The sequence below is a fragment of the Pogonomyrmex barbatus genome, unplaced genomic scaffold (assembly GCF_055798465.1).
Source record: "Pogonomyrmex barbatus isolate J1 unplaced genomic scaffold, ASM5579846v1 scaffold1, whole genome shotgun sequence".
NCBI lineage: Eukaryota > Metazoa > Arthropoda > Insecta > Hymenoptera > Formicidae > Pogonomyrmex > Pogonomyrmex barbatus.
In genome coordinates this window covers 28,848,830-28,873,180 of record NW_028297098.1, presented here as the reverse complement: position 1 = coordinate 28,873,180, position 24,351 = coordinate 28,848,830, and the positions used below count along the sequence as shown (strand labels likewise).

Below are 24,351 nucleotides of genomic sequence, written 5' to 3'. Positions count from 1 at the left end.
CAAGAAAGATAGAACGATACTTGTATCGACTTGTGTCACTAAATGGAAAGCACTCATGGTTGTTTATAAAGAATGCATCGTAAACAGGTATTCGTGCAAAGTGTAAAGTCCTCATTGTGAAAGTGAAACATAGACAAATTTCCTTTCCTATCTCTTCTGCTTTAATTCCTGCTTTAGTGTTCGTTGATCGATAATTCAAAACAATACTTTAACATGTGACGAGTAAGCGTGCTAGTTCAACTCTCATCTAACATTTCTGCGGTTTTTACTCGAGATACGCAGTAGACCCTTTTCTCATATCGATTTAATGCAATTTGAAACTACCGAGTTAGTGTTGCCTTACACATTGCGATTTGTATCGTGCGAAACATAAGATATCACTTTACTGCTGTTTATTTTTTATTATAAAAAAAAATTTATTTCTATTTTAAATATAAATAAATAAGATAAATATTCTAATGATTAAATGTTTTTATATTCAAGCCATTATATGGAAACTTATCATTATTAATTTTAAATGTATTCTTCATTATAATATTAAAATTTAATTATAATCTTTAAAGATATTTGTATATAGTAAGTCACTTCAAATATTAAAAATATTAAAATTATAAAAATCAATAACATAGAATAATTATTTTCAATTATCGAACAAAATTTTATTTGTGATATTTTATTTTTAATGATTTAATAAAATACGTTTTAAGAAATAACAAAGTTTAGATTTCAACTTTTAAGCCCATTTAAGGTAATATTTTTCACGATAAATTTATAAAATGTTCATTATTTATTAATTTTATTTATTAGTACCAATATTAAACTATATATAAATTGATAATATAAGATTACATTCATAGCTTTAACATAAGATTTAAGATTACGATTCAAAATCGAAACAGAATGTCGTTCAAAGCAAAATTTTTTAACATTTTAAAAATTACCGTTTATCGAAGTAAAATCGTAATTTAAAATAAAAGATAAACTTAAGTAATAAAAAAAATAAAAATGTATTACATAAATTTGTATTTGTAAACTAAAGATGTATCATTCAAGACTTTAAAAATATTCAAGATCTTCAAGATCTTTCAAAAATCTTTTCTGGTTTCTAATAATGTTCGAGATAACTCAAGATTGTCGCGTTGTATATTCAAATCATATTTCGATGTGTGTCATTAAATTTGTCACCGATAATCTGCAGATTTTCTTTAGATCGATCGAATTTCATAATATCGTGCGTTAGATATAGAAATCATCGGCGAGTCATCCCCGGGACCACCACCCCATCTGCCATCTCGTAGACCGTCGCATTTTTTCCGGTGACGCGTGACACCGTCGGTGATGCCGGTGGCACATCATCCCCTTCGCGCAAGCTCCGCTCTTCAGGAGGGCTATTGATCCACGCGCGTTTCGGCCGACGATCGGACGGTAGAGTGCCACGGACGTCGGGCCGCACGCCGCCCGTAAATAATCGTTCGGTGCGCCGTAGCCAACGAATTTAAAACGCAGATAAAGGCATCCCTTTAGCATTCAGGGGGTAGCAGCGTGCCCAAAGATGGTCGGCGGAGTGACAGAGGGAGGACCTCTCATTCGACCTGTCGAGCCCGGTGAGTGTCACGACGTGTTGCCGCAATGTTTCCCCATCTGACATTTTTTTCTGGAACCACCCGTCATTTGCTGATAGCTTCCCGTACGCAATTGTCGCAAAATCGGCCGATTTTGGTCATCCACTGCGATAAAAACGCCTTCCTGAACGTTGTCAATTCGTTCGGAATAGAGTGCGCCGACAGCTGTTAGCTTTTTGAGTTAGCTCTCAATCATGATCGCGCGAAATTGCGAAATCTATTCCTTGAGGAACCGCCTTACGGCGGTTGTTGTCTCTTTGATGTATAAATTCGAATTTGACGAGTATTGTATTTCTCTCGTGACACTCGCGAGTCGTCCGAGTGGATCCAATACGTCGTGAAGGCTTTGGAAAATTTAAAGAAGAAATCTGACATACCCTATCGATATCGACTAGCCTGACTACGTAAATTCACAGGGTATCGCAATAATCGGTGCGTTACGTCTCATGTTACAAAAAGTATAGACGAAAATACTAATTATCCTTTTAACTTCTTTATATTTTTGTGATATAGTCCTCTTTTAGAGTATAATATAGAAATTATAATATAGAAATGACGCGTAATTCTGGATAAGAATAATCGATAGAATAGGCGAATCCCAAATTCAAACCCGATCTTCATCTCGTGTATACCTCGGATTATAAGGGGTTGATCGGAAAATTGAGGATCTAATAAAGAAATATGACGTGAATGATAACCCTTCTCGGAAGTAATAAACCAATATATATTTGCCCTCGCTGTCTCAGTCTTGATATCACTATATGCTGCGTTTCTCGATGATGAAACATGCAATTACGACGAAATTGAAGAATCGGAAAGCATATGTACGATTTCAGTCTCGACGGCGACGCTGGTGACGTTATGCATCGGTGCTGCTTTCCTATTATGCGCCGTCGCGATGACCTGGTGGCTTTGTCGACGACGTCGCGAGCACACCAAACTAAGTTCCGACAAGTCCCTGGCGTTCAGACCACCGCATCGAAAACCGACAGCAGTTAAGAGTCCTGGCAGCACGAGCCATTACTTGAAGAAGAGTCCTTCGCCAACGGGCCCAGCTAAGAGTCCACCTGGCTCTGGTGGACAAACACCGAGCCCGACAGGATCTCAGTCCTCAAACCCGGCGTCTCAACCCAGAACGCCCCAAAGCGCAGGTATAATGTCCGTAATAAGATAAATAATGATGATAATAAATCGATCTTGATTACTATTAATGAACATAATTATTAAATAACATGGAAAAAAAATGGTTTTCCAAAATTTCCATGAAATCTTCGTACTATAATATTGTATCGTTTCTTCTTTTTTTCTATAATAATCAAGATTATTCGTACATAATGATAGATTTGCTAATATATTGCAAAAAATGAATTAAAAAATATATCGATTAAATTTTTATGTTATTACTTTCAATTCATTTATATGTTTTAACATACTTTGGTAGTATAAACAGAATTGTTTTGATAGTTTTATATCTAACTAATTCAAGATATAAAATTATTAAAACTATTATTAAAACTTCTTAAAAAATACTAAACTCATATAATTTATTAATTTTACACGGTAAATGTAACTTAATTTTGTGTTATAAAACTTGCATTTATTTCGTATTGAAATATTAACACATTAACGTCACCATGTCAATATATGTTTATGTTAAATTAAATATAAATTTTTTATTGTGTAAAGAATAACGGACAAAAAACGAGTCAATTTCTGTCTAAAAGATGCATCGTAAATTATATATATATATATATAAAATCTTATATTCATTGAATCATTAAATACAATAGCAAAAATTTTATTTGTTCAAAATCCTGTGGGAAAATAGTTAATATTCTTGGCTTATATTTATTAACTGTTTATTTTTCCTATTAATTAAAAAATAATTCTTTTTACAAGTTGAATCTTTTCATAGTCGATTATTTCGGTTATAAATATCACTACTTGCATCAGTGATCGAATTGATAGAGATATTCTGCCCAGATAATTGGGAAGTTCAGTTTCAAATTCTGGCAAGTTTTCAGCAATGAGAATTTTTTTAGAAAGGGGAGGAGAAAGGTAATTAGTAATTAATCTGATTATCGATTTTTAAATCAATTTTCTTGAATTTATAGAGTATATACAGAGTAGTATATCATTAGTGACGCACATCTTGTAGATAGGTAAAACTCTTGTGTACTATGATTATGCTATGAATAGAAAAATCCTATTCATTGTGCGATTTCCTCGCAGTAATTAGTTTGATTTTAATTTAAAATGAAAATATACGATAAACACGAATAAACCATAAATAATGCGTCCGCATGAAAAGACAGCCCAGTATTATGTTTGCTCACGGTTATTATGCGCGGCAAGACATTTGAAGATAGGTACTATAAACAAATGCTTTATCATTTGATATTTATTATATTATATAAAGATAATGAATGAAATATAAATTTATATTTCATTAATTATTGAGAAAATAGCAAATTATAAAGGATTTTATTCAGCATAATCTAAAGTATCTGTTTACTAATTATAAAACATCTTGTATTTAAATTCAAAAATAAAAAAGAAATTATATTAAACATCGAAAATCTAGTCTTGCCGAATATTACCTATATACCATACCATAATTAAAATTTGTTTTAAAGAGATTGAATAAATTTGTCATGTTGGCATATGTAAGAACGAATAAAAAATTAATAAAAAAATTATCAGGTACACTTTATATACACTTTAGTTTGTTCGGTGATAATCATATTTTCTCTTTTTTTTCATAATTATATAATATATATTTATACAATTATACATGGATATTACAACTTTTTATATAATATTTATTGACAATCTCTCTCTCCTTTTCTTTGGATATTCTACGAATATCCTTTGGATCTTAAATACTATCTCTTTAAACTTTCTATTTATCTTTTCTTTTGGAAAAACCTATCATTTTTTAGAAATAATTATGTTTGATGTTTACACTTATAATAATTGCAGGTACACCGGTACAGACACCACCTGTCGAGGTTGCTGTAAGTATAGAAAACGAGCGTGACAAGGCTGAACTAGAAAATAACGAAAAGGTTGAACGCGAAAAGAGTCAAACAGCTGAGAACGACAAGGATAATTTAGGTCAACTAGTTTTTAAACTGCGATATCGAAGCGAACAGAACGCGCTCGCAGTCACTGTGGTAAAATGCAAAGGGCTACCAGCCAGAGGTCAGCAGAACGCTACCAGTGATCCTTATGTGAAATTACAATTATTGCCTGACAAACAGCACCACGTGAAAACTAGAGTTCTTAGAAATACCAGGGACCCAGTGTACGATGAAGATTTCACATTTTTTGGCATATCACAAAGTCAACTTCAGGTAGATTATCTGTATTTAATTGTTCGAATCGTTTTTACAAACTTTTTTTAATTAAATGTGTGATAAATCTTTTTTTAAAAAAGGAGTGATCTATCTAACTATTGTAATTTCAGAAAATTAGCTTACACTTTATTGTGCTGAGTTTCGATAGATACTCACGTGACGATATCATTGGAGAACTAACATGTGCTCTATCATCAGTGCCCGGTTTAGAAGATGCGGACAATCAGGAAATATCTTTATGTCGAAAAATATATCCCAGGAGTTTAAAGGTAGATATTTTATATACGTTCTGATACATCATATTGTTGCGCTCATAGCGTCAATTCATTGGCATTCAAGAAAAATAATTTTTTTAAGACAGTAATAGATCTTATGTAGATAGACATTATATGTATAATAAATCCTAAACTGCGAATCCGTCAATATTTTTTTATTTTTTTCAGATACAATCACAAGGAAGAGGAGAACTTCTGGTTTCTCTTTGCTGGCAACCTGTTACCAGCCGACTGACAGTGGTAGTATTGAAAGCACGAAATCTACCCAAGATGGATGTAACTGGGCTCGCTGACCCGTATGTGAAAATCTATCTTCTTTACAATCAGCAACGTATCGCTAAGAAGAAGACGCACGTAAAGAAACGCACGCTCAGTCCGGTATTTAACGAGTCCTTTGTCTTTGATATACCAAACGGTGCGGATGGACTCAATAATGTCAGCCTTGAGTTTATGTTACTGGATTGGGATCGAGTCACGAAAAACGAGGTAAATTTTATACATTTATCATTTAAAACGCGATTTACTTTATCATTCTTCGAGTTGATATACATTTAATGCAAATCAACTTCTCCATTAAATCATCTTTGTGAATTTTCTAAAATTAACAAATATGCTTTTCACGATAGAAAACTTTTAATTGATTTCTTCAAACAAATTCTTTTTTATTTTTAAACAATTAGTTTAAAATGTATAATTTAAAAATAAATTGACAGATTAAAGAAAAAACAAAAATGGCAAATAATATACTATACTTAATTATTTCGAATAGACGTTATTTTAATAGAATTTTTCTTTAATAAATTCTTCTTTCTTTAAATTTACTGAATAAAAATATAATTAAATAAAAAAATAGGAGTATTTATATAAAAGGAGTATTTATATAATAGGAGTATTTATATAAAACTATACTACTTATATAAAACTATTTACATTTATTATTTTTTATAAAAAATGTTTATCATTGTCAAGACAAATTGCTTTTATTTAATTTCTAATAATAATCTGATAGAAGAATTATAATAAAATATGATGCATTTAGGTAATTGGCCGACTAGAGTTTGGTGGACCAAAATGTCAAGGCTCCGCTGTGAATCATTGGAAAGAGGTATGCAGTTCACCGCGACGACAGATAGCCGATTGGCATAAATTGCGGGAGTAACCGGTCTTTGACTCTGTGCGTCAGTCCGAATTCCCAATTCTCCAATTTCCCTAGACTCCTATATCCTTCTCCACTGAAGCCGATTCAGTCCTTGAAATCCTACGAAATAGGACATCTGTTTTATAAACCTAATACTCGATGTATATTAGGCTTTAAAAGAAACAGTTCTATCCGTAATCGTGGTCATTATGAAAAGACATTAAATGTACTAAATATATAAACATTCAAAATTCTTATTTATAAATTATATAAATGATAATTCAAATATTAATAAGATAATATCAATAATATAAAAAAAAAACTAGAATTTTAACACTGTTTCTCTGTTTGGGCATATCAAAATTAATTTTTATTTGTGAAACGCTATAACTGCATAAGTATCATTCATAACGATTCTAAATTCTTCGACTTTTATATTTTTAAAAATGGAAAATATTTAAGTAATATAACAAAGTAAAAATATATAATTAAATTTGAAATTAAAATACAATTTAAAAAATGCAGTAAAAAATGCAGGACATTGCAAGTTTGAATGATGATAATTATGTGAGATATTAAGCATAAAAAAATAATTTATCGATAAATTTTAAAAATTTAAAGCACAAGTTATATTTTAAGTCATCAAAAATCATAATTATAATATAAAATGTTTCCATTAGTCTATCTTTTGTTCTTTTTTATTCTCATATATATGTATGTTTTATATATACATATATATAAACGTTTTTAAATTAATATAACTATTAAGTAATTAATTAATAATTTAATGTTTAGAAAAATAAAGTACTAAAAATTTTTTTAAATAAATTATAAAAATTATTTATAATAAGATTTTTTTGGAAATGAATAATTAGTTGTTAGTGAACAATTACATGGATTTATGAATTGTTAACATGGAACATAATGACATACGATTACGGGATGATAGTTTGCAAGATTTGCTTTATGAAATATAAATGTAGACATTAAGATTCCTGACCAGTTGGTAACGAGACTACGAAAAAGCAGTGGTGTATGCAAATCGACCTATCAATTATTACATATTGCGTCATATAGATGAAAATAATGCAAATATTCTTATCTTCAGCAAATTGCATGGAAAACACTAGCACACTGATGCACTGAAGGCGGTCTCACACAAAACAATATAAAAGCGTATATATATATATATATATATATATATATATATAGAGTATAATCGGCTCACTAAACACTTCGATAAATAATAACTCTCTTTTCAACTTCAAAAGAATAATTTTTCCTTTTAATTCTTTTTATGCTGAGTACAATTTTGCACAGAGAAAAAAAATTTATTGATAGAACAAATATTTAGCTAATATTTATAACAAATTTCATGATTTCAATAAATAATTATAAAAAATAATAAGTAACTAGAAAGCTTTATTAATAAAATTAATTTTATTTGTTAAAATAATTTGTTAGATTTGCAAATCTATTATTTCCAATAATAAATTTATTCATTTTCATTAATTTAATTTACACTGACATTCTCAACAATAATTTTATTGTAATAATAAAATGTATTTGCTGCAAATAGATTATTTATATTAATAACAAATTAAGATGTCTCTACAAATAAACAGAATAAAATTTTTTCTATTTTGCTAGCCAAATATTATTGTAATATTAAATAATTAAATATTATAATAAAATTTAGTTTGCTCATATATCGAACATGCAATAGTAGCAGTGATTTTGTTATGATAACTAAATTATTTTGTTCTGCAAAATACTTTATCATATTTATAATAATTTTATAAAGAGATTTGAGATTTAAGTTGTAAAAAGGCCGTTTTAATATATTTTGTTATATTGTAATATGTGACAATATATTGGAAAAGTTCTATTCCATTAAAAACTAAATATATTGTTAAAACTTTTAATTCTCAAACAAATGGTTAAGTTAACAAGAGAGATTAAGATATCTACTAGATATTATTAAGAAATGAAATAGAAACTTTAACTACTAAGGATCAATGTACTGAAAATTTTTAAATTATTTTTTAATAAATTTAAAGTTTTATATTAATTTCTTTAAATCGCTTTCTAATACAAGCACAAATTGAATATGAAACTCATATATTTAAAATGACAAAGAAAATATTGGAAATCCCAAAATTTTTTAATTTCAGACTTTTTTTTATAATTTATGATATAAATATTTTCTTAAACTATCAAATCCAATGAAAATTAAAATGATAAAACTTATTATTTTAATTATATATTATAATTATAAGTTAAAAATATAATCTTTTTACAATAAAATTCCAATTTTTTAATATTTTAATATAATAAAATCTTTTTAATTAAAAATTAAAATTAAAAAGTGTAAAAAGGATTATAAGAATTAAATTATTTTCTACGGAGTTTGTTGAACTATGTTTACATAATAAAAATGTTCAACTTTATCATATCTTGCAGTGGAATTTGCGCTAGATAAGATAATAGTCAAACCAATAGTCACATTCTATTGGTTGATGCCTTGCAATATTTGTGAAGTTAAGTTTAATAAATCCAATCACATTCAACTGCTATTTAACAATTGCAATTGTTGTCTCTGCTGCCAATTCTTATACACTTTGATAAAACTTGTGTACCAACCGAATTCGGTAGTTTGTTTTAATTCGAAGAAGGAGAAGGGGAAGGAACAAAAAGAGAAAAAGAAAGAGGGTGTATTCGATTTTATTTATATGACTCATTATATTCGCGCAATCGCAAAATGCATATATCGTGTCAAAGGCATACATTTTTACACAATGGCATGGCTAAATGCTCGATTCTAGAAAAAGAGAAGTAACTCCTTTTTATAACTTCCTGTTCACAAAATTAAAAGCAAAGTAAAATAAATTTTTTAATCTCTATGTTTTATTTATTTATGCAGATATTTTTATAGTTAATAAATCTAAACGATTAATGCAATAAGCCAAATGAGCCAAGTTTTAAAGAATAAATCAAAAAGAGCGTTATTCCATGGACTAGATCTTAGAAGTCTAATAATTCTTTTATTATTGATATTTATATCTAGGATGATATTTGTCGCAATAAGAAATTTTCGAGAGGAAGGAGAGAAAGAGGATAATCGAATTTTATAAATTTGATCATCGATTTATTAAGACTTTAGCTTTAAATTGCCGCGTTTTCAAGTCTGTTAAAAATAACAGTGCGTAGTTTGCAATATAAAGCAATTGTTTTGAATTTATAGATAAATTCAATAATAAAAAGATTACTAGACTTCTAAGATCTAGTCTGAATAATGTTCTTTCTAATTTGTTCTTTGAAAAAGAATTTATATTACAATCTGATTTTCTGAGTTAATATCATGAATCTTTAACATTGTTTAATAACAGCTATATCACAATAATTTTATGAAATATTGAAATTACAATGAACCGATAAGTTTGTCTTGTTAATTATAAACTGTGAATAGTATGCGATATGCACCTTTATTTCAAAAAGATTCGCTAAAGATTTAATGCCAGAATCTTCATCGAATCTATTTGGCATTAAGTGCGATTATATCTGATCATAAATTTTTGTTTTATATCATATGTAATATACTATCGCAGTAAAAAACTAAAAGTATATTTCAATCAATTGTATCGTTTACATCTTGTGTCTTTTTAATTTCTAATGAAGCAAAGATAAACGAATAACTATACATTTATCAAGTATGTATCACAAGACTTAAAAAATTACGGAGATCGGATGAATCCGAAATTGCAATATATCGGCGAATATACCGAATGCAACCTCAAGTTATCTCGTTCACAATCGTCTTTCTATTCTTGCGATTAAGCACTAATAGACAAAGAATTGTATTGTTGCTTTTAAGAGTAGCTGGACTACGATTAGTCTCGTTCCGCATCGCAATTGTACATATGTAACTGAGAAACTAGCGAATTTATTTAACCCTTGCATAAGGAAAAATTTAACGTATGTTGTATGTATCTGTCACAAAAGATGAGAATGATCTTTTTAAACATGACAATGTTAGCCATCGAAATCACAGTCTCTTAAATTCAATCTCGTAAATCTCTTAAACTTATTACCTTTTATTATTCAAATGTTACAAACGCGAGACTATTCAACTTGATGGATTTCTTATTCTTAACATATTTGTCCTTAATCCTCGTTTTTATTTCAATGATGATTTCAATGATGTGAAATAAAAATAACATTTTCATTGTAGATATAATTTCTGTTCTACATAAACATTATTAACTAACAAGGATAAAATAATAAACAGTTTTAGAGAAAGCGTTAACGCATATTAACTTACATGTTAATAGTGTTCTTTATTAGTTAACTTTTAACTAATTACTACTCAATTCTGCATATTAGGAATTAAGAATTGTGAAACAAAAATCAAATTGTTAAACAATTAGAACGGGCGGATTAAGATTAAATTGAAATTGATCGAAATCCAATCTTTAATTCTTAATCTTGAATTTCCAATGTGTACGGTAACAAATCTTATGGATCATTTAAAGTTAAAATGATTTTTTTTTTTAAATTAATTCGTGTAAATTTAACGATTAAATATCTAAAAAAAAGTTATTAATGCCAATGTAAACAGTAAATATTATAATTTCAAAGAAAAGTTATTGTATATTCAATAAATTTAATTGTAATTTTTGAAAAATATTTAAAAATGTTTATGTCTAAGTATCAAATTTCTGATGTTGATATATGCCCCAAAGAACATTGCGCTCTACGATCTTAAAGACGTTATAATATCTTAAAAGAACATCTTGAAAATATCTTTAAGATAATGAAAATATCTTTGAGATGAGAAAATATTTTTTTAGGCGAGCATGTTATTTGAAAGTAGCGTTTGAAAGGATCAATCTTATTACTTTTGCGACTGGCATCGTATGTATCAAAAGTAGAATGATTGAAAGATACAACTGCTCCTCTTAATTTGATAGAGTTGCATATTAATAATATTAAAAATTTACTTTTTATTCTACTATGCTATGTATCATGTTATGTTAATTTCTTCATTATTGTGACTGTGTGATTAATTAATGTTCAAATTATAGATATAAAGAGACAGACTCGATATTGGATATATAGATATACATACATTAATAGTTGGAAAAACGGAATAAATTACATGACATTACGATGACAGATCGATCATTGCTCAAGTTCGAACTGTTCGAACTATTTGAATTCAATGCTCGTTTTTTTTAGTTTCAAACTATTCAAATAGATTAAACGTACAATATATTCAAATCCGAGTCCTAGTATATACCAAGACAAATATATTATATGCAAATGTACTGTGAGAACATGACACACACATACACACACGCGTGTGCGCATATGAAAGGAAAGAGAAAGATAGAGAAGTGAAGCTGGAGAAATCACAACATTGAGTCTATATCCTTATATCTTAATTCAAATCGAAACTTGTAAATCACAAGACAGCGATATTCATTTGAAAGTCAATAATTAGCAACGCATTAATGAACGAATATTTATTTTCTTACTGCAGTTCATCGTTCCACAGTGCGAAATTTGCCCAATCTAAAGAGACAAGAAAGACAAGAGAACATTTTATCTGATTAAATGTAAATATAGGTATAATACGTATTATATATAATTATTAATGTAATTATTTTATTATTATTATTATTATTATTATTATTATTATTATTATCATTATTATTATATCATGCTTATTGTGTGCATAATTCTGATTTCTTATTTCTTTGTATAAATATAAGATATAAAAGAAATTAATATATTTTTCTTTTCTTTTCGTGATACCTATATGTGTGAATAGGCAAAATAAACAAATTTAAAATTTGTTTATTTACTTCATAATGATCTTCACATTTGCACATACAAAGCTTAAAATGATAGAATAAAAAAACTTTTTTCCCTAATTCTTCGCGAAACATAAATATTAAATTCGAAAATTTTAATTTGTGATAATGCTCTATTGAAAAGTAAATATAATGTTTAAATCTTACAAAAATAATTAACTTCGATTATGAATAATACTGTTAAAATTAGTTTTCAAAAAGTTTTCTTATATTACTGAAAATTATACGTTGTGTTTTATTTTTATGATTTGTAAATACATACATTTTCAACCCTAAATTGCAGATTCGATATGAATCACATGCGATATTAAAAAAAGAAGACAGAAAGAACGAATGTGTAGGTTCATGTATGTATATGTACAAAAGCTTTCTATACAATTAGATAGAATATTTTTAATCTAGTTCGGACAAATTTCACACATGTGTGTTATGCCTTATCAACCTTTTTTTGATTAAGGATGATAAGATGTAGAAAAAAAGAAACATGAATATCAGGCTGTAATCATTGCGTAAGACAAAAGAAGCGAGGAAAAAACGTCAACGACAAAAATAGTATCCAAACATCGCGATCGAAAGTATATAATGAAAAAAAATCGCAATATATCACACAAAAAAAATATACCAACTCAAGAGATATATCGAATCAATTTTACATACATTTTAACATAGCAAATACGATACGTCGTCTCACATGGCGATTCCACATTAAGAGACAAATGGCATGAAAATTTCAAGATATTTATTTAATCGCTATACAATTATCTATATATACATATATACACATATATATATATATATATATATATACATGTATATATACGGGGTGTTTGGTATTATGTCTCATGAGCAGGTAGAGAAGATATATTTATACTGCATAGAAAAATCTTCTATCATTTTACAATATCGCAATAATTAATAATGAGTTATTATTTTATAAAAACCAACGAAGCATGCGTTCATACGAAGAGACAATCCAGCATTACACGCAATCTCGGTAAAAGATACGACTTATAAATGATAGACGGTCGTTTATAAGTAAACACTTTCAAATATTTTGCCGTACATCTAACAATCATAAATGCGCGTAAAGCTATGCTATCTATTCATGCGGACTCATTCGTAGATATTTATAAATTAATATCTCATTTATTATTTCAAAGTTTGCAAAATAACAGGATTTTTTGCTCAGTTTAACTCGTTCTGTCTGCTGACGAAGAGTGATAATACCAGACGACTAATACCGGACAACCTCTCTATATATGTATATATTGTATACGTACATATATACATACATACACACATTTTATATATATATATATATATATATATATATATACATATGTATACATAAAAAATAAGTAGTTATATAGTGACATAACGTATGTCCGTCTATCGTTCTTTTAGATCGTTCAAATTATGCGAATGTGTTCTCTTATCGAAATTATTCTGCAAAAAACAAGAGAATACATCAAACTATCTCGGTGCTCTAAATTGATATCCTAAAGTCAAGAATGATTAAACTGATTCTAAAATCGTGAAGATCGTCCGAGATCGATAGACAAGTTGTAACATAACGATCGTCGATATAAAATGCTCAAAAATCATCGTTCTTGTTAATTCGTTAACTCTATCGTTTGTTTACGTCGCGCATTCTTTTTGTTGCTACATTATAAATAAATATATTATTGTATATTGTAAGCAAAAAAATTGTAACTTTTGAAAAATTCGGTAACTATATATGATTTTGCAAATATCACTTAAACAAGTTTTTGCCTTACTAGTATATTAAACTACATCTGTTTGTCACGATAATTTATTGTAGTTAAACAGAGAGTTAATTACACGAAAATATAATTTCATGGAATCTTTACTATCAATCAAAGAATATAATAAAAGAATAAAATTAAATTAGATTCGCACTGTGTAAGTTATTATTTATTTTAAGTTAAACATAGTATATATGTTATGTATGTCAAAGATTTACCTTTATGTTACACTGAATTAATAAAGCATCGGTGTTTTTTAAGCATCCGTAAATATTATAAGTTAAAAAATGCGACGTACGAGAAAATATTGTACGTGAGCAAATTTTAAGGCTGTGTGGTCAATAAAATATTAAAATAAATATCTTAATAAATGATTATTCCACATTATCAAACGCCTTACTTAAGAAAAAAAAAACAAATTAAATTATCTCAAAGTTATAATGATGAAAAAATTATCAAAAAAGATTTTTATACAAAGCTTATTAAACAAATATAACTTAATTTTAATATTGATACAACATATTTTATTAATATTTTAACATTAATATATAATTAACATATCAATAAATTTCTTTTAAAATTTTATATATTATATAGGGCGAAGCAACAATTATCATTTTAAATATTTTCAAATTTATAAGATCCAAAGGAAAATTTAGGTAAAAAAACCAAAATTTTACGGTAAATATTGTACAAAGGAAGCTACCCAAGTAGAACAAAAATCATATAAAAATCAAATTGATGTCAAAATGATATCAAAACGATACTGAAAAATTAAGACGATATTATTTTCAGCGAGCGGTAATTTGAATTTTTCGTAACTACATCATAATCTTTTAATGATTTATTGCTTCATCTTCTGTATATAAATTATGTGAAATAAATAATATCACAAAATAGAAAAATACTCTTTATTCATATTAGTAGTTTTCTTTTTATCAGAAAATTTACAAGCCTTACATATAAAAATGCTTTGTTGGGAATGAGCGGAATATATCAGGCACATAATCGATAGATTTTAAATAAATAGAAATTAATAAAGCTTAAAAATGCATAAGATATTCCGATTTTCGCATTCGCATTAACTGTAGCTATCAATATAATTTTTTTATTTGTACATTTCAAATCTTTGGATAAATATATAAATTATGTATATATGAAGGGGAAACGAGTGCACATGTATGTATATGTGAGAAGTGTATTCTATGTACTGGCGCAGGCGCGCCATATACAGAGTATCTAACATCGTTAAAAATCATACAAAATGTATATAACACACCAATGTATATAATATATCAAGCTAAGAAATAGAATCTATTTTTGCAAAAATTACAAAATTTAAGTTAATAACGAAAATAAATATGCGAATCAGTGCACATAATGTGGTGAGCAGATTGTTCCGCAACTGCTTCTTAATAGTGATATGTGTCAGATACTTTGTATACTTATATGTACATACATTTTATATATATATTTTTGATATATATATATATATAAATATATATTCGCCTTCATAAATATAAATATTTGTACATCATCACCATTTCACGACACAACGTATATAGAAATAATCACATTTATAATTGTATCGTTGTTTTTCCAATAAATATCTTAATAACATTTTACAATCAATAAGTACGTTGGAGTTACGTAAAAATCGTTAGTTAAGTAGATTTTATCAATTTTAATTTTGTGCAATTTGTAATCTTTGAGCACAGCTTCTTTTCTACATTATAACGCAACTTAAATAATGCACATAGTCGGATATGTCAATATAAATATAAATTTTTACTATAAAATAGCATAAAAAAATAGTCTACAACAATTATTTTCATTTCGATAATAGAAGGCGAAAATCAGAAATAATTATATAATGAAATGATTATGTTTATAATTGTTACAATTTTCTTAAAAATTAATTGAAATTATGGAGATGCTATCGAAATAGAATAAACGATATACATTTATACCATCAAAAACACATACATTAATAATGGCAAAGCCAGATTGTCCACCTGATTTGTGCGTGCCTCAATCAATGATATTAATACAATCGCCAAAATGCTTCTCATTAGTAATTGATAATTATCCATAAAACCTGGCAAAATATACATAATTAAAGTAAGTTAAACAATAAAAAAATTACTTAGAAAAATATAAAAACAGAAATCTACCACAGTATGTTAGCATAAGTATTACACAAATTTGGCAAAGTACACATGCGATGGTGCCTTCGACAGTCTTCTTCGTATCGACCCATTTGTGTAAACCCCATTTACTACCAACAAAACTTGCAGCAGCGTCACCAATTCCTACTGTCAGCACACCACTAAGTAATATCAGTAGTGGTAAATTATTAGTTGGCATCCAAAGGGGAAATGACAAACCACATAATAGATATATAGGCGTTAATGAAAGCAAAAAATCGGTTTTTCCATCAGCAAATGCAAGAAAGCCTTGCTGTAAAATTTCTCCTAATGGTGGGATTTTGAAGAATCTGATTACCTAAAAATCATTAATTATTATCTTATGTGCATTAACAAAGAAGAAATAAATTATATTATACGATATATAATAGCTATAATATATAAGCAATAATTATAAATACCTCAAGAGCAATAAATAGTACCAACATCACGCCACTGGCAAGATATAATAGTGAAGGATCATAAATTATGCCAGGAATATATACAAATGTAGCTAATATATGGAAGTTTTTCCTAGTTGAACTTGTAGCTTGAGAGTTTAATAATATCTGATAAATTATAGCTAAGATACTTAACAGAAGACATATTGCCCAATATATGAATATTGCAATCTACAATACATAAAGAGCAAAATAATCGATAATAAAAAAATACTTCAAATCTATGTTTTATAATATAAATTGTAATAAACTATTATATTACTTACTCTTTTGTGACTATTAAAAGCAAAAGAAATTATCCATGTTACTGGATTTTGATCAAGAACAATGTAAAGTATTGGAAGAATTATAAAACACAACAAGCTGATTATCATTAAGTAAAAATATCTCGTGCTATGTAGAATAGGAAAGTATCCACACAGAAAACATACCGATACTACATATAATATCACAACCTGTAATGTATAATATATTAAGAAAATGCAAAAAGTAAGCATCGTAATACATCTCATCAATATTATAATAAACCTTTTTATATTTTATTACCTGCAATAAAACTGTGCTTATGTCACTGTCGTGAATTGGAGGTAGGTGATACCGCAAGGGTAAGTTGGTAACAACCGACATTAAAAACAAAATAAAACTATGTATGACCGCTGTTGCTTCTCCCACAGTAAAGCAGTATGGAAAAACTGACATTAATTGTGGAATGCCCCATGTGCCCAAACTTCCAACAGTCAAGCCCCATACAACACTCGTCAATAATCCTGTTCTTATTTAATCAATATAAAAATAATAATAACCAGAGTTGTGTATGTGTATATATATATGTACATTTCACTGTTTCAATTCTATAAACATGTCATTTGTTTATAACAATAATCATAATTTTCTCTAGCCAAAGAAATAATTTGCAGATTGATATACCTTTGTTAGCAGCAAGTAAAAACAGCATGGATGTTATAATCGCAGGCAAAAAATATATGGCATGAAAGTCTTTCGCTATAACCTGTTTCATTGAAAGTCGTATGTAAAGGCATAAAGAACAGAAGACAAGACCGAAACCTGTAGTTCCTACAAAAAGACATGTCTCAGAATAGCTGCTCTCTTCCTTCAATATCGTAATTGCTGCACTCAAGCCGACTAAAGCACCTAGCCATAATCCACTGTTTGCAAGCCTGCAAACGATAAATTCATAATATATAAATTCATGAGATATATGAACAACTTTGACCAAATTTTGATTAACTTAAACAAACAATACTAGCTCAAACAATACTAGCTTTATTAGCTTGTTAACATAAATAAAATTCTAATGTTCCATTATTCAATATATGGAAAGAAGAGTTAGATTAGAAACAATAAATTTTAGCTAGAAATCTTGCTATAAATAATTCTGCTGACTAAATTAAGTTGAATTAATAATATTAATATCAGTATCTACCAATATAAAACTTTAAACTCGGTTTAATTTATTCTTTACTTTTTTTAATTCTCAGAATTAACAAAATGTAAAAAGCAATTTAAACTTAAAGAGATTAAAGTTAATATATATTAGTAGAAATGGGTATAAATCATCGCTGATACAAGTTACTCTTAAATCATCCTCAATTGTCATTGACAATGCTGATTGTAAAATAATCAACAACTGTCATTGTCAAATCATAAAATATAATTGATGCTGAAGTAACATCGATTGATGACGAACGTTTCGCTATAATTTTACAATGAAATATAATCGTGATAAAATCCTCAATATCACATTGCGAGGTTAGTTTGCTCCAGGAAAAGGATGACAGTGTCAACGACGTACCGATACCGTATACCATTGCGATTGATGTTTTGCAGTATCTTCTCCTCAAGCCGACTATAGTATGTGATTATCAGTTCCATTCTTTTTCTCAGTTAAGGATCGGCAGGAGTAACGAGTTAACTCCGACTTGATCTAAAATGATTATCTACTCCTTATTTACAGTGCAGATATGTATCTATACTCAATTATATTTTGTCTTATAGAAACGATTCTCCTGCACTTTGAACATGGAAAAAGATCGTAAGAGATCGTCATCGAAGAGACGAATCGGAAAGTTTTCCTGCCATGTCTTTCAAATGATACTATTACACGTGGCTACTTAAAACTAGAAAAAAGGAGTTCATTCGACTAGAAAAGATTTCGAAATGTCATCTACGTGATATCTACGAGAATATCTTAAAATTTGCAAATGATGGCAATTAAGATCCAGTTAGTATAACTTGTTTTATGAAGAAAAATAAAACAGCAAAAATATGAAATTGAAGTCTAATTTAATTTATAATATTATTATTAATTTAATATATTATATTAATTTAATATATTCATATTGATTAATGAAAATTAGATTAGGTTAAGTTAGGATGAATCGAATAAAATTTTAATTTTTACGTTTCTAACGTCGTAGTTACACTATAATTTATGTACAATGCAATGTATTTCCGTATTATCATCCGATCAAGCAATCAGAATTGCTAATGTTTAATGATCATGGATTTTTTTGTTGTTTGATTGTCATTCTGATAGAAATATTTTGTAGCACAATTCTCTTTCTCAATTGAAGCCACTTCAAACTATCATTTCAAAATTTGTTATTATATTTCAACAGTATATATAACAGTATAACTTTCTTATATCTCACATTTTATTAAATTTCACAAGGGAAATTATGATTTTGAAATATTATTCAGTAATTTTTTAACAATTTTTCACTTTTCGATTTCAACAAGAAAAACAGGATATCATTTCTTTTGTGCTTTTTTAAAAAAATTAGTAGCGATATCCTGCCCGATATTTAAAGGACCTTAAAAACTATATATATTAAATATAATTATATAGAAAAGAAATTTTTCGCTATCTTTAATAATTTCAGAGAAAACACTTTGTAATACTTTATATCACTTATGTACATAAAACAAAAACATTTATTAAATATATATATATATATAAAAAGAAATATTCTGAAAATATTAAAAAAAACCACTGAATGTTCTATTAAGAATAATACATATTATATTACATTACTTTTACAATTTTTTATTTATTTTTTATATTATCTTTATTATGGTTAATATTTATATTTTCTATTTCATATATAAAATACGATTATATTAAATATATTTTAATATATTTTAATTTATTGAGTAAATAACATATAATTGGTTATATTTTTATAAATATGACTTCTCTGATTGCTTGTAATATTATAATATTAAATCATGCCATAAAATCATTAAGTATTTTTTTCTTCGTACATCAAAATAAATTAGTTTTTTTATCAATTTTCTTAACTTAGATTATATATCATAATCCAAATAATATGAAGAATTAAGAATGTTAAAAATATAATTTATATATATTATATTTGATTATATCATTTTTATAATCTTTTCATTAACTATGTAATATATATACTTTAACATAATAATACAGTTTGAAACAAGCTATTTATATAAACTTTGCTTATATTGAACATTATAATATTGCTAAAAGTACAGTTTAGGCTTTGTGACGTTTGGCAAATGCAATCAAACCATTAGTTGATGAATCATGTGTTGTGATGTTTTCCACACTTGTCAATTCTGGTTCAATAGCTTTAGCTAGCTGTTTTCCCAATTCCACGCTGTGGAATATAAAAATGTTATTAATTTTTTTTCCGAAAGAAAAAAATAAAGAATTTTCTATATATTGACAAAAAATTAATTTATATTTCATGCAAAAATATAATTTTTCTTACCCCCATTGATCATATGAATTGATATCCCAGATAATTCCTTGTACAAAGATTTTATGTTCATACATTGCTAAACAAATAAAAATAGAAAATTAGAAAGATTTTCTATATACACACACATATATATTCTAATATATAAATTAATATCCAATAATACAGTCAACATGAAAATAATTCCATATGAAAAAATAAAAAACAATATGTATCAATCTGTTTGTACGTTAGCTATTCTCTATTGCTTTATAAAAAAACATTCACATTGTATATATTGTTCTACAAAAAATATTCATATTGTACTATCTCTCACTTCATAAATGTATATATATGAATGTGTGTGTGTGTGTGTGTGTGTGTGTGTGTGTGTGTGTGTGTGTGTGTCTATGTGTTATCATCAGATATATCTAATATTATAACTATTTATTGAGCAACTTTATAGTATTAGATACATCCAATAAAGTATTGTATAAAATATTTATCCATCGACATATAGTACTGGACGGAATAGTAAATCAAAACATTTTGATAGATATAAAAAAAGATAAGATGTAGGAATTTGTAGGAATCATAGATAAGATGTAGGATTTGTAGGAATCATAGGAATCAATTCATAAACTAGAACTATGAGACATCTGATAATATATCTGCTTTCAACTTTGTTTTGTGTAATAAACAAGTAGAAATCATAATTATTCATTATGTATATAATAATTTTAACTTAATGATATTTATATATAGCGTTATAAATATAAAAATTGTATCACATTAAAAATATTTCCAATTTGTACAAATATGCTACTTTTCTTCTTCTTGTTAGACAAAATTTAATCAAAAAGAAAATAATAGAGATATCTATATATTTATTTTTTCTTTCTAGGTCCATCAAGACAAAAGATCAAAGAAATTTTGCTATATGTTTCATTCAGTGATATATACTAATGTATGTACCATACCAATATACCATACAATCTATTTACCAATCAAAGCACCAAGAATGAAAGGTGTTAGTTTTTTAACGACAATGCTGTTTGTTGGTCTATTTCCTTCAAATAATTTATGTGGTAATAATGCGTTCACTTGTTCGGTATTCAATCCTGATTTTTCCAATTCAACTCGAGCCTCACTCTCAGTTTTGCCTTTCATTAAAGCTTCAGTTTGCGCAAAGAAGTTAGCAAGTAAAATTGTATGATGTGGCGCAATCTATGATAAATAAATATACACAAATGTATAAAATTCTAATAGATTGTTTAAACGCATTATTATAAAAGATTACTCACTTGATTTTGAGACTGCACAGGAATTATGAAATCTGCTGGTACAAGTCTTGTACCTTGGTGTAATAATTGATAGAATGCATGCTGTCCATTAGTGCCTGGTTCTCCCCACACAATTGGTCCTAAAAATATAAAAATATAAATAATAAATTTTTATTAAGACTATATATTCTGTAAAAGAATATATATTCCTATGTAGAACATACCAGTAGAATAATTTACAGTTTTTCCAGAACGAGTAACATATTTTCCATTACTTTCCATATCCCCTTGTTGAAAGTAAGCTGCGAATCTATGTAGATATTGATCATATGGTAACAGTGCGTGTGTTTCAGCTTTATAAAAGTTATGATACCATATCCCAAGTAAAGCTAATATGACAGGAGCCTAAAAAAGTCAATATAGATTATTAAACATTTAAGTGAATTATTGATCTGATTGAAGAATTGAATATTTGATTTTTCGTTTTTCATCTGTAAGTTATATTTACATACAAAACATAATTGAAACAAAAAGAATTTTGTCAATATATAGTTTTAATTTATAATTCTATCTTTGAGATCATTGTTTAATGGATATTAATTTAAAAATTTACTCAATATTATATTCAATATATATTTAATTTACTTACATTCTGTTCCAATGGTGCTGTACAAAAATGTTGATCCATAAAGTGAGCGCCACTTAAAAGCTTTTCAAAATTATCAAAACCAATTGACAAACAAATTGATAAACCAATAGCTGACCACAATGAATAACGTCCGCCAACCCAGTCCCAGAAGCCAAACATATTTTTCACATTAATGCCGAATTCTTTGACTTTCTGTTCATTAGTAGATAATGCTACAAAATGATTAGCCACTGCAGCTTCCTAAACAATTTTTCACAGCATCAATATAGCAGGAAGGAAATATACAAAGAATGATACTTAAATATAACAATCAAATTAAATTTTAATTCATATCCTTACATCTTTCAATGTTTTTAAAAGCCACTGCTTGGCAGTAGTTGCATTTGTTATAGTTTCCTGTGTTGTAAATGTCTTGGAAGCTATTATGAACAGAGTTGTTTCTGGATTTAATTTCTTCAGAGTTTCAGCGATATGAGTACCATCTATATTGCTAACAAAATGAACTCTAGGTCCAATACTATATGCTTTTAAAGCTTCAGTTACCATAAGTGGACCCTTAAAATACAAATAAATATTAAATCTTAAATACTTAATAATCAGAGCAAAAAAATTCTTTCTACTTTATACAAATTACCAAGTCAGAGCCACCAATTCCAATATTAACAACATCTTCAATAGGTTTACCAGTAAATCCCTTCCATTGCTTTGTCAATACCTGTGAATATTTAATATATGTATTGTGACAATACATATATATTTATATACATATATGTAAACAAATAAGCTTACTTTATTTGTAAAACTTTTCATGTGTTCTAACACTGAATTAACATCAGGCATCACATCCTTTCCATCTACTAATATTGGTGTATTGCTTCTATTACGCAAAGCAATATGCAAAACTGCTCTATTCTCTGTGAAATTGATTTTTTCACCAGTAAACATCGCATTCCTTGCAGCTTCTATATCTCGTGCACAAGCCTATAGAACGATATATAAAATTATAAATAATAAAAATTATATTTAAATAATTTTATATTGATTAATATTATATACCAAGTTAAATAATAATCCAAGTACTTCTTCATTAATTTTATTCTTGGAATAATCCAATAAAATTGGCCCATCTTGTAGAGTTGGCAGTTCTAAACTGTTTAATATTATTATTTAAATATAATTTTTTATGACATATCTTTTTTAATCATAATGACAATATTTTTTAATTTTTTATATATTCTTTTTGCGAAAAATCATTTTTATTTACACTTGTAATAATCACTTTAAAGCATGCATTATTCTTTAATATATATATAAAACGGAAAACTAAGAAATATTTATTATAAAATATTGTTAATAATAAAAAACATTCACAAAGTATTTTAAAAAAGTTTTTTTCTTTCATTTTAAAATGAATAATCTTTAAAAGGTCATTCAAGGAAACTCCAAGGTCATTTAAAGTAAAAACGAACCTAAATTTTTCGAAACGTTTAGGATCTTGCTGAAACATATTGTAAATATTAATCTTCAAGCCATTGCTGTCGAAATATTCTTGCAGTTGTTTCCATGCAGGCTCAGTCAACAAATCTATTTTGGATTTCATTTTTCGATTTAAGAAAGCCGCGCGTAATTCCAACAGCGAAATCTGTTACTAGTTACTCTACTCTCGCTTTCGTAAGACAGTCTGTCATTGTGTTGAGAATTTTATGTTGTTAGGTGTCGCAGTCGGCGCCTTGACAAAAGCCAAGGAGCACAGTCAGAGAGAAAGCTGAGAGCGGACATGCCCGCGATTTAGCTGTAATCTTATTTTGAAGCGCCTCTATGTCCATAAAAACGAATGAATTACGTAGTCAGTGTCCATGATCCTGTAGATATAATGTCCAGATTGCGTGGTTCTCATTCGTGCTACATCCACTATTTTCATGTACAATGGATTTAAAGGCCATATCAGACTAGCGGTTGCCGGTTGACGATTCTAAGCCAATCACAATGTAGCAGGTCCTAG

At 27.6% G+C, this 24,351-nt stretch overlaps 3 protein-coding genes and 1 long non-coding RNA gene across 5 annotated transcripts; 2 read left to right on the top strand and 2 right to left on the bottom strand.

The window, feature by feature from the left end:
- The first annotated feature begins 1,394 nt into the window (after positions 1-1,394).
- Positions 1,395-14,395, top strand: Syt4 (Synaptotagmin 4). Its single transcript, XM_089084913.1, has 6 exons — positions 1,395-1,604; positions 2,459-2,773; positions 4,605-4,978; positions 5,092-5,250; positions 5,425-5,742; positions 6,296-14,395. Exons 1-6 carry the CDS (start codon positions 1,553-1,555, stop codon positions 6,413-6,415), a joined length of 1,338 nt encoding a protein of 445 aa, XP_088941039.1. The 5' UTR covers positions 1,395-1,552; the 3' UTR covers positions 6,416-14,395.
- A 538-nt stretch (positions 14,396-14,933) lies between these two features.
- On the bottom strand, positions 14,934-18,714 carry Dolk (Dolichol kinase). The gene is made up of 7 exons (XM_011648556.3): positions 18,497-18,714; positions 17,611-17,861; positions 17,230-17,450; positions 16,950-17,138; positions 16,645-16,854; positions 16,211-16,541; positions 14,934-16,134 (listed from the first exon to the last, which is right to left on the bottom strand). Exons 1-7 carry the CDS (start codon positions 18,574-18,576, stop codon positions 16,001-16,003), a joined length of 1,416 nt encoding a protein of 471 aa, XP_011646858.2. The 5' UTR covers positions 18,577-18,714; the 3' UTR covers positions 14,934-16,000.
- Positions 18,416-21,683, top strand: LOC105433304 (uncharacterized). 2 transcript variants are annotated; one of them, XR_016141330.1, is made up of 3 exons: positions 18,416-18,555; positions 18,700-18,925; positions 21,322-21,683. It is a non-coding gene; the product is annotated as an uncharacterized LOC105433304 (long non-coding RNA). The 2 variants fall into 2 exon arrangements; XR_968482.3 differs by lacking the exon at positions 21,322-21,683 and having other exon boundaries at positions 18,700-18,975.
- Pgi (glucose-6-phosphate isomerase) lies at positions 20,058-24,068 on the bottom strand. The gene is made up of 11 exons (XM_011648557.3): positions 23,819-24,068; positions 23,406-23,499; positions 23,139-23,330; positions 22,984-23,064; positions 22,689-22,904; positions 22,350-22,589; positions 21,925-22,105; positions 21,722-21,840; positions 21,422-21,644; positions 20,451-20,517; positions 20,058-20,336 (listed from the first exon to the last, which is right to left on the bottom strand). The coding sequence occupies exons 1-11, from the start codon at positions 23,947-23,949 to the stop codon at positions 20,213-20,215; spliced, it is 1,668 nt and encodes a 555-aa protein (XP_011646859.2). The 5' UTR covers positions 23,950-24,068; the 3' UTR covers positions 20,058-20,212.
- Between the last annotated feature and the right edge of the window lie 283 nt (positions 24,069-24,351).